A 12925-nucleotide genomic window follows, 5' to 3' on the forward strand; every position below is an offset into this window, starting at 1 on the left:
AGCCAGCTGTGCTCTCGGGAAACAGAGGCAGGTGGATCTCTGAGCTGGAGGCCACCTGGTCTACAGAGTGAATTCCAGGACAGGCAGAGCTACACAGAGGAACACTATCTCCACTCCCATCCCCACCTGACTGAATAGGAAGGCAGCTCAAAGTCCTGGCTGGATGATTTAATGGTGAGAAGGTGGCAACACTCCCCAAATGGACTGACTGACTGAGTCTATCCCTTTCTGCAGACACAGAAAGGGGGATTTTATAATTCACATGGGGCACACAGAGGCTTTAAACAGTCAAAAGAACCCGGGAGAGGAGGAAGAAAGCTGGAAGCCTCACACTTTTCAATCTCAGCCTACCACGAGGTTCCAGTAGCCATGGCAGTATAGGGCTGGCACACGGACAGACATACAGACAATGGGAAGGGTGGAAAGCTCTCAGGACTCAACTGCACATGGCCAGCAACCATGGCCAACTAGTTTCAACATGACTATGGGGCTTTTCCAAGGAGAAAAAAAAGTATTATTTTCAAGGACGTGTTTAAACAACTAGATATCCATGAGTAAAGTGACTGATTTAGACTTTGCCTCCCATGATGTTCAGAATGAACTCAGAAGGGTCCCACTACCTAAAGGTAAGGCCTAATACTATCAAACGCTCAGGAGAAAACACTAGTGTCAACCCTCATGGGTCAGACAATGGTTTGTCAAATGGAATAATAGATAAATCAGACTTCGATTAGATTAAAGATTGTCCTGTGTCACAGGACACTGGTGAGAAAGTAAAAAGATAACTCAAAGAGCAGGGCAAGATGTTTGCATATCTTCTGTCTGATAAGGATACAGCTTCAGAGTGTATGGAGAGTCCTTACTAATCAATAATAAAGAAAAAGTTCAATTAAAAATGAGCCAAGGCTTCGTCTCTAAGGAAGAAGCACATGCAGGCTTGTTCCCGCTTCACACATGTGGCATGTTTCCCACCATCGCCCACTGTCATTTGAAAGTCATTGTCATATAAAGCATGAGATAACATTTTATACCCACCAGACAGCTACATTAAAAAGGGTAGATAAAAGGCAAACCCAAGCAGCAATGTGGAGAAATCAGAGCTCTATCTAGTACTTGTAGGAATGTAAAATCCTGTGGAAACTTAAAGTTACAGAATATCCCAGAAACCCCACCCCCAGGCATATACCGTAAGAGGACTGCAAACACCAGCTGACCTGTGAGCGCTGACAGAGAGGGAAAATGAGAGGTGAGGGTAAAGGGGTGGGGTTTCTCCTTGGCTGATGAAGAGTTTCGGGAATCAGTGATGATGGTTGTGTGTATCATGAAGGTTCCAGAACCCTCAAAGTGTACTTTTTAAGAATGTGAATTTTAGCTGGGCGTTGGTGGTACATGCCTTTAATCCCAGCACTCAGGAGGCAGAGGCATCTGTGAGTTCGATCTGTGTGAGTTTGAGGTCAGCCTGGTCTACAGAGCTAGTTCCAGAACAGGTTCCAAAGCCACAGAGAAACCCTGTCTCAAAAAACTGAAAATAAAAATAAAAAGGAAAAAGAAAAAAAAAAAAAACCCAAAACAAACAAGCAAACAAACAAAAAAAAAAAAACAAATGTGAATTTTATGATATATTGACCGCATTTCAAAAGGCAACAACAACAACATGTGTCTGTTAGGTTGAGGATGGCCTAGAAGGAGCAGGGGGGCTGGAGCCTAGGAAACTGGTGCCAGCAGCCACCTTCACCACTATGGTTGGATCTGTAGCATCCTCAAGGACAGTGTGGTAGTGCCTGCTCTCCACCCTTTAGGAGGTGTGGCCCAGCCAAGAGAATTAGGCCTCTGAAGGGGCCATGCAGGTCCCAGACCCTGCTTCTCATGCTCTCCACTTCCTGGCTGCCAAGAGATGATCAGTCCTCTTCCTTCAAGTGCCTCTGGCATGTTACAGGCTTACATAAGCCCCAAACGACTGGACACAGCCTCTGGGACTACAGTTCCAATCAAGCCTTCTTCACTTTTAAGTTGCTTATCTCAGGGCTCTCTCTCTCTCTCCTCTCTCTCTTTGGGTGTGTGCGTGTGTGTTTTCATGTTTATGTACGTGTGGGCACACATACCTGTGTGTGCATTATGCCCATGGAAGCCAGAGGTTAACCTCATCTGTCATTACTTAGGGGTTTTCCTCTCCCTGGCTGGGAGCCCAGCAATTTCTCTAGACTGCCTGTCAAGGGACCACGGGGCTCTGCTTGCCTCAGTCTTTCTAGCGCTGGGGTTACTGTGAGCATCACAGACACAGCTTGTTCTTGGATCCTGGGATTTGCCTCAGGTCCTTATGTGTGCACAGCAAGCACTTATCTCCACAGCCCCCCATCAAGTATCTGTCAGGGCACGGACCTGATACAACCACCTTCTAGCCAAGGCTTGAGCAGCAGCGGTCCCTACTGGTCCTGCTGCCAGCACATCATGTGCTGTAGTTCTGTCCCAAAGTGTCCCTGCTGTAGGGTGTCAGGTGATGAGTGACAGTGGTGATCTGGACAGCAGTGGAGACAGAACAGACTGGATGGTAGGGCATTTGACAAGCCTAGAACAGACTGTCTCAGAGGCTATCCTGTGGAGCATCTAATAAGACTGCCCGAGGCTGGACTCATTGAGTTACTTAACTTGATGTTTATTGAGAGCACACCAGGTGGCAGGTACTTTCTCAGGCACCAAAGATATGACAGAGGATACAAACCAGGCCTCCTCCTTGCTCTGCTCCCACGGGCCTACATTTTAGTGGCACGGGCAGGCACTATTTGTGACAGCAACAAAAAGATGTATGGGGGCAGTGTCACAGCTGTTGTGGCTGGCCAGCATCGCCTGCTGCAGTCTTATCTCCTGGGATTGGAGGGTCTCCCTTCCCTGCCACACTTAATTCAGGCCCGGACATAAGGCGCATTTTGGAGAATGAAAAAAAAATAATAAAAACAAAACTGAGCGGCAGGAGCAAGATAGAAGCTTTAAAACTCAGTCACATGCCTTGCCTGCAATTCTTTCCCTCTGCTACAAAAATGGTCCCAGAGGGGCATTGCCAGCTGTGTCCCAGAGGGAGAACAGCATGGGGGGGGGGACACTTGATCCTCAATGGGCAAGGGCTGAGCTGAGGAACGAGCTCCTGTTTGCTGTAATTCTCTGAGGGTTTTCGTGATGCACCAAACCTAGTAGTATACCCTGACTAGTATACACCATCACTCTTTTGATGTGCCCCCTGAAGGACATTAATCCACACCCAATCCTAGTATTTTAGAATATTGAGCCTACGGTCTTAGTACAGTAACCCAAATGTAAAACCAAGATTTTGCAGGCATAGGCTGCCAGGAGGGAGCTGTCATCCTAAAATGACCCCGGATATGTTCTCTCACAACCCCGCCACAGAATAGTAGTGCATCCTGGGTCTCGGATGAAGTTTTGAGTTCTAATTTTTGTGAGTTAACCTGGAATGCATGCCTTGTTTCTTCTTCAAAGGGGCTGGAAGCAATACACAATAACCACTCAAACACAAGGGGATAATTAGAAATAAAGATCAGACATAAGAGGGCATGATAATCAATCCTCCAGGAGCCTCACATACGATGGCGACTGCCCTTGGACATTGGGTTTGGCTCTGACTTGCTGTCGGACAAGGTAAAAAATGTGCACATGGGAACACATATACACACATACACAAATAAATATGATAATTGAAAACTAAAATGACTCTGTCATCAAGACTTCCTGATCTCAGAAAGGAAGCAGAGACAAGTTGAAGTTCATGGGTGAGTGTGGCCTTTTCTTTGCTCCACACTCCTCAGATCTCCGGGGGACCCTCCTTATTCATGGGCCGTGTGTCAGCAGCAGAGCTACCGTCCTTCCTAGAGATGCTGAATCATCCTATTGGCAGCTTTGGCCCCAGGAGTGGGCTCTTGACAAAAGGTGAGGGTGTGACATTAAATTAAATTGCAACTCGGCAGAGAGGCTTCTTTGAGACGCTGGCTTAATGGGTCCAGACAGATGGTTTGAATTTGGACATATGGGGCACGGGGAGAGAGTTCCAGGTGGAGGGAGCGATTTATTCGATAAATATTTACCAAGAGCCCGCTTTGAGCCAGGGCCTGGTGGTGGGTGCTGGGGACACACAGATGGCCTTGGCCTCTGAGGAGGTCACAGACGAGGGGGACAGGCGCATAGACAATTACCAGTGCTGTGACCAGAATGAGGGAGTGCACAATGGTGAGATGAGTGAGATGGACTGATGGAGGCTTCCCACAGCTCCTGGGGGAAAGACTCCTAAGGAGCTTCTCACAGGTCCAGGTAGAACTTTTATGTGGGATGATGGGGCACTGGGACAGGAACGAGGGTACTCAGCGTACAGTGAACAAAGGCACAAGGGAGAGATGCAGCCATAGGCTGGAGTGGCTGATCAGGCTCCGGGAAGGACTGCCTCAGAGCCTTCAGACGGGGGAGGGGGGGACCACTTCCCAGATCGCTGGAGGCCTCTGGCCTATTTGAGGAACGCGGACTTCATACTCTGATGGAAATGGCATGGTCAGAGCTTCCTAAGGGGCAGTCTGTCCTGGGAGGACTCAGCCAGGCAGCCTGACCCTTCTGTTTCCTGGGTCCCAGGCCTGGCTATTTAGGGATTTGCCCTGCTGTGGAGGGTTAGTGGCTTCAGCAGAGACTATCTGCCACTTGGAGAATGTGACCTTGGTTTCAAAAGCCTTGGGCCATTAGGCTGTGTGCAGCTTATGGAGCCTCTGGCCAGCATCCTCCCTCCCTCTGCCATTGGGTGCCTTCTTTACAGTAAGCACCCGGGGGTGGGCCTTGGTCAGCTTTGTGACGATTCCAGGTGTTCCCAGGAAGCTCCCGCTGGCTCCCCCTCCCTTTACCCAGACAACTGTAGAGGGAGGTAGAAGATAAGAGTTAAACTTCTTTAAAATTCCATCTGTTTGCCTCTTCCCATATCTGTTTCCATAGAAACATTACTGGTATGAGCCACTCATTTTAAAGCCAAGTGCAGTTCCCTCATCCCATTCAAATCCCGGTTTGCCTCTATGAATGCAGAATGGTAAGGGCACAGAATGTGGAGGGAAGTTTGAAGCATCCCTGTGTGCCACACCGCCTGTTACCTGATTACACCAGGATGGCTGGAAAGCATCAGAAACCCGAGTGTGGGGAGCTCCTGAGGTAGCTAGTGGCTGGCAGCCTATGGGGATGGCCTAGCATTTCGGCAAATGTGTCCCTCACACATGGCTCCCACGGGTGGCGGCAGCACGTGTGATACTCTCATTGCATCTGCTAGTGAAGCGGATGGGGGTGGGGTGGGGTGGGAGGGAACTAGGGTGGTGACCTCAGGGTGCTGTGACAGGGGCCCCTGCTGACTTGTCTGACTATCTAGCACCAGCTGCAACCCTGCTGGTGGAGGTGTGGGTGAGTTGTAAGCTTGGGAGAGCTGTCCCCACTATCTGTCTGTCTGTCACACAGCGGTGTGTGGGAGGGGGAGAGATGCCCTCCTTATCCCCCACCCCTTACTGTCTGCAACAGACCAGTGAGATGACCCTACCCCTTACCAGCTGCAGCTCTCAAGAAAGCGAGGCCCTGCTCCTCACCTAGGTAGCACATCGGAGCTGGCCCTGGTGTCAGGTGCAGGTGACCCAGCTCCGATGTTTCAAGCAAGGGAGAGCTGTCCCCATTATTCATCTGACACATGTCAGCATGGGCAGAGGAGAGATGCCTTTGCCCCCTCCCCTTGCCTCCAGTCCACCACCCACAAATGTCTGAGAGAGGGGAGGAGCTGGCTCTGGGTTCATAAGAGCAGGAGGGCTGCCCCTGCCCCTCACCAGATGCAGCGCTCACCTCACCTCACCTGGGCAACAAAGCAGAGCTGGCCCTGATGGTGTAGGTGTGGTAGAGCTGCCCCTGATGGTGTGAAAGTAGGAGAACTGGCCCCACCCCTTGCTCATTGCTGCAATGGTGAATTAGCTGGAGCAACCTTGGAGAGCTCCCCCTGGTGGTGAGGACAGGGGAGAGCTGGCAGGTGGACCAACCCTGCAGGTGCCCAGGCTGAGAACCACGGTTATGACTTGGCCTGCCCTAACAGCCACCCATCTAGTGAAGGAGCCTGACCCACAGACCGAAAGCTGCAGGGTCTCCATGACACAGGGCAAGAACAGGATAACCAAGAGCAGTCCTAGTGAGGCCCAGCATCGATGGTGTAGTAGAAACCAGAGGCCTCAAACCAACGACTCTGTGCAACAAACACTCGCAAGTAAAATATATGGACAAAGGGGTTTATTATGTGACCTACTAGGTCACACAATGGCTTACATGATGAGATTTTTAATTTTTTGCTCTCAAATTTTGTTTTATTGGGGGGGGGTCGAAGGGGCATAGGGCAGATGAGGGAATGAACGGGATCAAGATGCATGATGTGAAAGACATACCGAATAGATAAAAAGAAAGAGAAAACAACAGTAACAGCAAAGCCACTTTGTGATGGTCAGGTGGATGAATGACTGTGCACAGAGGGAAGGGGAAAGAAGACCTCTGTCCAGGGCAGTGGCCACTGCTATGCCGTTAGTGTAGCTGAGCTTCGTGGTGAACTCATTTCAAACCACTTTTCTCCAATGAAAACATAAATCCTCCCTCCTCCCCGCCCCCCACCCCATGTGTGTGTGTGTGTGTGTGTGTGTGTGTGTGAGCGAGTGTGTACATGCACACTGTCAATTCCTCATCTTACTTGATCTAAAAGCACACTTGGCATGGCTCATCAAAACTTCCTTTGTGAAGCATTGTCTTCCTTTGGTTTCCAAGACACTGAATTCATGTGGTTTTCTTCCCATCCACCTCACGAGTCTCCTGCCAGGTGTCCTTTGCTGCCTCCTGCCTACATCAATGGATGTTAGGCATCACCGTGTTTCTGGATCCTTCCCTGGTCCCGACTTTATTCCATCCCCACACCCTGAGTTGAGGTCTTCATACAGAGCTTTTGACATTACTGGCATGTTGACCTCTCTTGGGTCTCATTTGCCTCCTGTGTTTCTCCCTGAAATCCAGAACTGTATATCCAACACTCTTGCTGTCACTACTAGCAGTGCAGGCACTTAAAAAATGGCATTTTCCTTTCTGCCAAGAATCCAAATCATATTTTACAAACGTTTCAGACATCCTTGGCAGGTTCATCAACACCTCTGGTATATGAATTGTAGAAACAAGGAATCTTCCTGCCGGTGTGCAGGCAGAGGCGTGGCTGAGACCTTACGGGGAACCCTGAGCACGCGCTTGGGACACCTGCCAGCCTGTGCCTCACTCTGGAGATGCCTTCCTTCTTCATAGTCTCTCTGGCGGGGCATTTTTGACCCTCTGCCTGTGGTCAGCTCTCCCTCTGACCACCTGACCCCACAGACGCGTCTCTCCCAAGTGCTTTCTGTTTCTCTCCCTGCCACCTCGGGCTTCCTCCCCTGGGCCTCGCTCAGGGGTCCCCCAGGGCTCCAGGAAGCTCTTTCTTCTCATTGTTCCCACATTCTCGGGGTTCCACACTTGTCCTCATGTTCTCCTCCTCGGAGCACTGACCTTCCCTCCACCTGCCCCCTGTACTGTTTGAATGACCATCGTGTCTCCCTAGTTCCTTGAATCCCACCTTCCGGAACCTTCCGGGTTCCTTTGCCCAGGGGGTTCAAGCACTCAGGCACTCCACACTCATGCTCTCACTTCTTCTCAAGCACCCTTCTCATTCTGTACCCTGACTCAGTAATGAGGCTGCCACCTACCACCCCAGCAGAAACCTGGACATGGCTTGCTGCATCAATGACCAAGTCTTGCCTCCTATGCTTCCTAACTCTGGCCACATGCCACACTTCTCTGTGACCCTGTTTGCTCCACCTTGGCTTAGGTCACTACCAACTCATGCTTGGATTGGTGCCTTTTTGAGCCTCTAACCTCACTCTCCACTTGTTCTCATCCTGCGGCCATGAAAAATGTGACCATGTCATCCCTGGCATAAATCTTAATTCCTCCGCTGAGCACTTAAGGCCCCTCACGGTCTGGGCTGGTGCCTATGTCATCCTTCACCCTCCTATTACTTCCACAAAGGCAGCTCCAACTTCAACCATCAAAACTATTTTATAGTCTTTTCAAGTAATAAGGAAAAACCCCACTCCGTTTAACATATTGCAACAGAAACCCTGGCCAAGGCAATACGTCAAGAAAAGGAAATGATGGTATATGTATTGGAAAGGAAATAAAGTATATCGTAGACAACATTGTTTGCTCTAGATAACTGTCCTCTTGAGACATCTTCACTGGGCTGTGGACCACGTGCATGCCGAATGTTTCCCGAGACTGGGCCAACGTGTCCACTAACCCACCGCACACAGCCTCCCATAGCTCCATGCCAACCCAACAAGCTGTTTCTTCCCCAGTGCACTTGCCTGGGCCCTTCCCACCTCCTTCATTGCCGTGTTTCCTCAGCTTTCAGCTAATGCTTTTCCAACCTAGGAGGCCAGCTCTGCCCTCATTCTGCCCTCTCCAGCACTTTGAACTCCCAGCATGCTGTTCAGGGAAACTGTGTGTGAGCCACTAAGGGGTCTGTCTCCTCTGCTGCTCTGATGGCCCCTGAAGGCAGGGTCACACCTCTGTTATGCTTCTCTGGAGTTCAGCTAATGGATAGGTGCCTCAGACAATGATTTGTGTCAGTCTGGGGCACGTAGGGAGGTCAGGGACTGGATGGTGGGCACAGAGACCAAATGCTCAGCCTGTCCTGAGGGGTGCTGTGTGGAGTCCTGAAGGGCAGATGAGGCAGTGGAAAAAGAATTCAGATCTCCCCCACCCCTATGGCATCCTTGCACTTGTGAGCAGGGACAGCCACTGACTGTGTGACTTTGTGCATGTTATGGTTTTCTCCTCTGCAAAGTGGAGACAACATGAGCTCACTTCTCAGAGTGCTGCAGTTACGAGATTTAAATTAAATGAGTTTGAATTTATAACATGTTTAGAATGGTTCCTGGCATGTGACAGGTGTGATATCAATATTTATTACATGAAAATGAAGGCGGACGGGAAATCAGGCTGCTTTCTGTAGGACTGTGGGCTGTTTTCTTTCCTTAGGCCCTATGTGCAGTCTCTGGGGAAGACGTGCTCATGGGCCATCCCTGTCCCTGTCCCTCTCTAGCTGTTTGTCCTTTTGCTTTTCTCTTACTGCAACCTGAAGGGACTATGTAGGTTGGTGTGTGAGTTTAGTCCACTCCCAGATATCCTGTGGCTACTGTAAGATCAAAGCTGGCAGCTTTGAACCCCTCGTCCCTGTGGAATATATCCTTGGGTGCTGGGCTGGGCAGTTTGGGGCTAGCTCAGCTGTGGTCCAGTTCTCTGAGACCGGTGTTGAGGCTGTGTGTTGGCAGAGTTTGAGGCAAGTTCAGGAAGGCTGAGGAGGGAGGGCAGCTCAGGTTTAATAGGGCCAGGGGACTCAGCAACACAGCTCTGTAATAAATGGCCTTGGTGCTGAAGATCAAGCCATTTATTTGGTAGAGAAGATTCCAGAAGCGGGGAGGGTCCTGACGAAAGCTTGGATTGATGTGGCCTTAGAAAGCCCAGAGCAAACCAAGGTGCTGTGGGGGAAGGGGAAGGGGAAGGGAAAAGGGACAGACCACAAAGACCTTCAATCAAGTAATTCCTTTCAGCCCAGAGTTCCTTCCAGGCTGACCTGAAAAACCTGCCCCTGCAAGGAGCCCTTAGCACCCCACAGCCTGGATACATTGTTTTATTACTGCATGTTGAGCTGTACCTGGCAGGCAGTCTAGGAGAAACCTCTGGACAGCTTAGTATCCTTCCTGGAAAACTATAGGAACCCCCGCTGTAGGTTGACACATCAAAGGAGTTGTGCTACCATGGCAACAGAGCAACAGGCCCAGCCCCAAATCAGAGCAGACAAAAAGGAATGTCCCAGAAAGAGGTGTGAGAGAAGTCTCAACAGGTACCCAGGTTGGGGTGGGATGGGGCGGGGCAGAGGCAGTCTGGACCTTGCCTTGGACAAGCCCCAGATGGCCCTGGGTAGCATCCTCTCCCTCCCAGACTCAGTTTCCTCATCTGTGCTGACAGCTTGGAGCACTAACCTGGCAGGCAGGTCTGGATGCAAGGGAGCCATTGACAGCAGACAGGCAGGAGGGCAGAAAGACCCCACTAAGCAAACCATCAGCCACCAGGGTAGGTGGCAAGAGAAGGATTTCATTTGAATGGTCCTGAGGACACACTTTACATTTCCAGAATTGGCTACTCAGGCCCCGACTCCAACTCTGTAGGCTTGTCCCTGCCCCAGCCTTAACCCCAGAGCCCCTGAATCACCCTCACTCCACTGTAGATGCAGGAAGGATGCAGCCTTCAGGTCTTTGGGACACCCTGGGCTTGGTCTCCCGTGGCCTGCCCCAGCTCAAGCCTTCTCGGGGTCCTTCTATCTCTTTTCCTTTAGCCCACTCCCCTGCCTTCCTGAGCCCTGTCTTCCTTGGCCCGAGTCTTCCTCTGTGGGATGGGATGGACACGTCTTGCTCCTTCTATTTTCACAGATATATGGCCAGTGACCAAATCTCTAAGGCAACTGTGCAACTGCGAAGAACTTATCCAAGAGTTCAAGGGAACAGAAGGTGGGTGGTGGCATGGCCACTCACCTGCTAGGTAATTGGCAAGCACACAGCCTACTAGGTTTTTGCTTCCTTGCCAGGAGAATGAATGTAAACACAGCATCGACCTTCCAGCACCACAATGAAGATTAAGCGACACATGGTACCAGCTATGATCACCATCATCATTGCCCAGGCACAACTCTTTCTGATCTGTCAATCCTGAGGGGTGGGTGGGGAGTCCTCTAGGGCACTGAGTGGGTGGACTATGTTCTTTTGTCAGTTATATCTGATGAGTGGTAACCAGATGTATCTCCACACAGGTCTGGAAGAGCCTGTCAGACTGGGTGACTTGGTGGCTGTCCCTTTCACCTACAAGCATAACTGGTATTGGCCCACCTGCTGCCATTTCTGCTGCTCCTGCACCTTCCCAGGGGCATGAAGAACGGTGTGGTCTCCAGTCTCTTTCCTCAATGATGTTGTGATTGCATGATTCCTCACTGGACCCCAGGCCACCTCCACCTAAGTATCTTATTTTCTTGAAGGACACAAACCTCTGTACCCAGCCCATGGAACCACCACTTCTGGTTAAGTTTAAGAAGACATATGGCATTTTGTAAAAAACAAACAAAAAAAAATTCCCCTGATAATGGTGCAAGGGGTGTGGAGACTCTCAGGGTCCTCTGGAATTTGCTACACTGAGATGACAGTAACCACCACCTGACAGCCAGTACCTACAAAGCCGCTAACTTCTGTGAAGAGAGAGCCAGCAGACACCAGAGCACTCAGGGTTCCCAAACTGGGGCACCTCACAATGACCAGTGCAAGGCTTTGAGCAAGACAATTAAAACCTACATGCACAGAAAGTGAAAACGGGTCTCCCACATGGAGCCCAGGTTGGTCTTGACCTTGGATCCCCTGTCTTCCATTTTGTTGTTCTGGGTTTACAAACTTGGGCTGCCATGCGTGGCTCACAATGTATATGTCACAAGACTTTTCTGTAAGGTTCTTTATCTTAACAACAAACGCCCAAATTTGGAATGTGTGGAAAGAAATCTATTGCAGGAGCTCTCGGAGCGTGTGTCCCTGCTTAAAAGGTGGGACACAAGGCAGTGTAATTTCTCACTCGAATGAGCAGGTACATGGGTGCTTCCCTGCTTATGACAATATACTCCTTCAAGCAGTCCAACCTTTCCCCTTAATCCTGCATTTATTAATATGATATTAAGTTGTTCCCTGGTACCTTCTATTTGCCCTTCCTGAAATAACCTGTGTCTCAAACGGAAGGAGGTGGCGTTAAAGAGGAAACCGTGGGGCACAGAGCCCACCACCTTGACGTCTGCGCGTCCTCCCAGTGCCTCCTGCCTCCCTCCAGCCTGACCTCTCACCTCCATGCTGTACCTCTCCACCGTCCTCCGCAGGGGGTCCACGGCCTGCCAGCAGATCAGGATGCACAGGTCGATGAGCAGCATGCCCCCCACAATCACAAGCAGCTTCTGGTCTTTGATGATCTGCAGGGGAAAAGAGCAAAGAGGGGCTGACGTGACAGAGCTGCCCAGGCGGAGGAGCTCAGCTCAGGTTTTGCTCGGAGTCAAGGTCCTTCGGGAACACCGTCCAACCAGCACCTAAACACACGCCTGGACTTGTTGGAATCTGGCCACTTTTAGTCTCTGCTCAATGGCGGTTTTCACCCTGAAGCATCAGTCATTATTGTCTGGGAAACTACTTCCTCCTCCTCTCTCTTCCTCCTTCTCAATCTCCCTTCCTCCCCCTTCTCCCTTCCCCTTTCCTATTCCCCTTCCTCCTCCCCCTCCTCCAGACACACTCTCCTGCATCCTAGCCTGGCTTCTAACTCCCTGTGTGTGTGAACTTCTGATCCGCCTTCCTCCACTCTACTTTCACTCTGCTAACAGGGAGGGACCTGGGGACAAACCTTGGCACTGACAGGGTTCACCTATATTTCACTGACTGCAGGTTTACCCCCCCCCCCCAGCCACCACATGAATAAAAGCTAACGTGATGAAAGTCCATCTGGAAAAGACTAATGGGAAAATAAACAAAGCTGCAACATAAGCTGGAGAAATATTGCCAGCTCTGACTTCTAAGGAGTAAGGCAATTTTTAAAGGAGGAAATAATAACTCAGGAGGCCTCACTGTAGCTGAATAAAAACAAACACACAAACAAACAAAAAACAACAACAAATGCTGCTGATCAAATTCACAAGAATAGCTTTACCTGGGGATGGAACACCGGGCGGGGTAGTGCCTGGTGTCCCATCCCCCAATGGTCAGCTTCAGAGAAGTGTCTGGCGACA

The 12925-nt window shown here is 50.3% G+C and overlaps 1 protein-coding gene across 1 annotated transcript in view; it reads right to left on the reverse strand.

Moving 5' to 3' along the window:
• The window catches only part of Gabbr2 (gamma-aminobutyric acid type B receptor subunit 2), a 335072-nt gene that overhangs the window by 40621 nt on the left and 281526 nt on the right, over positions 1-12925 (reverse strand). The window contains exon 13 of the mRNA XM_051187733.1: positions 11999-12121. Within this exon, the coding sequence (XP_051043690.1) occupies positions 11999-12121 (123 nt within the window). The remainder of the gene's footprint in view (positions 1-11998; positions 12122-12925) is intronic.

This window comes from Phodopus roborovskii, unplaced genomic scaffold, assembly GCF_943737965.1.
Source record: "Phodopus roborovskii unplaced genomic scaffold, PHOROB, whole genome shotgun sequence".
Taxonomy (NCBI): domain Eukaryota; kingdom Metazoa; phylum Chordata; class Mammalia; order Rodentia; family Cricetidae; genus Phodopus; species Phodopus roborovskii.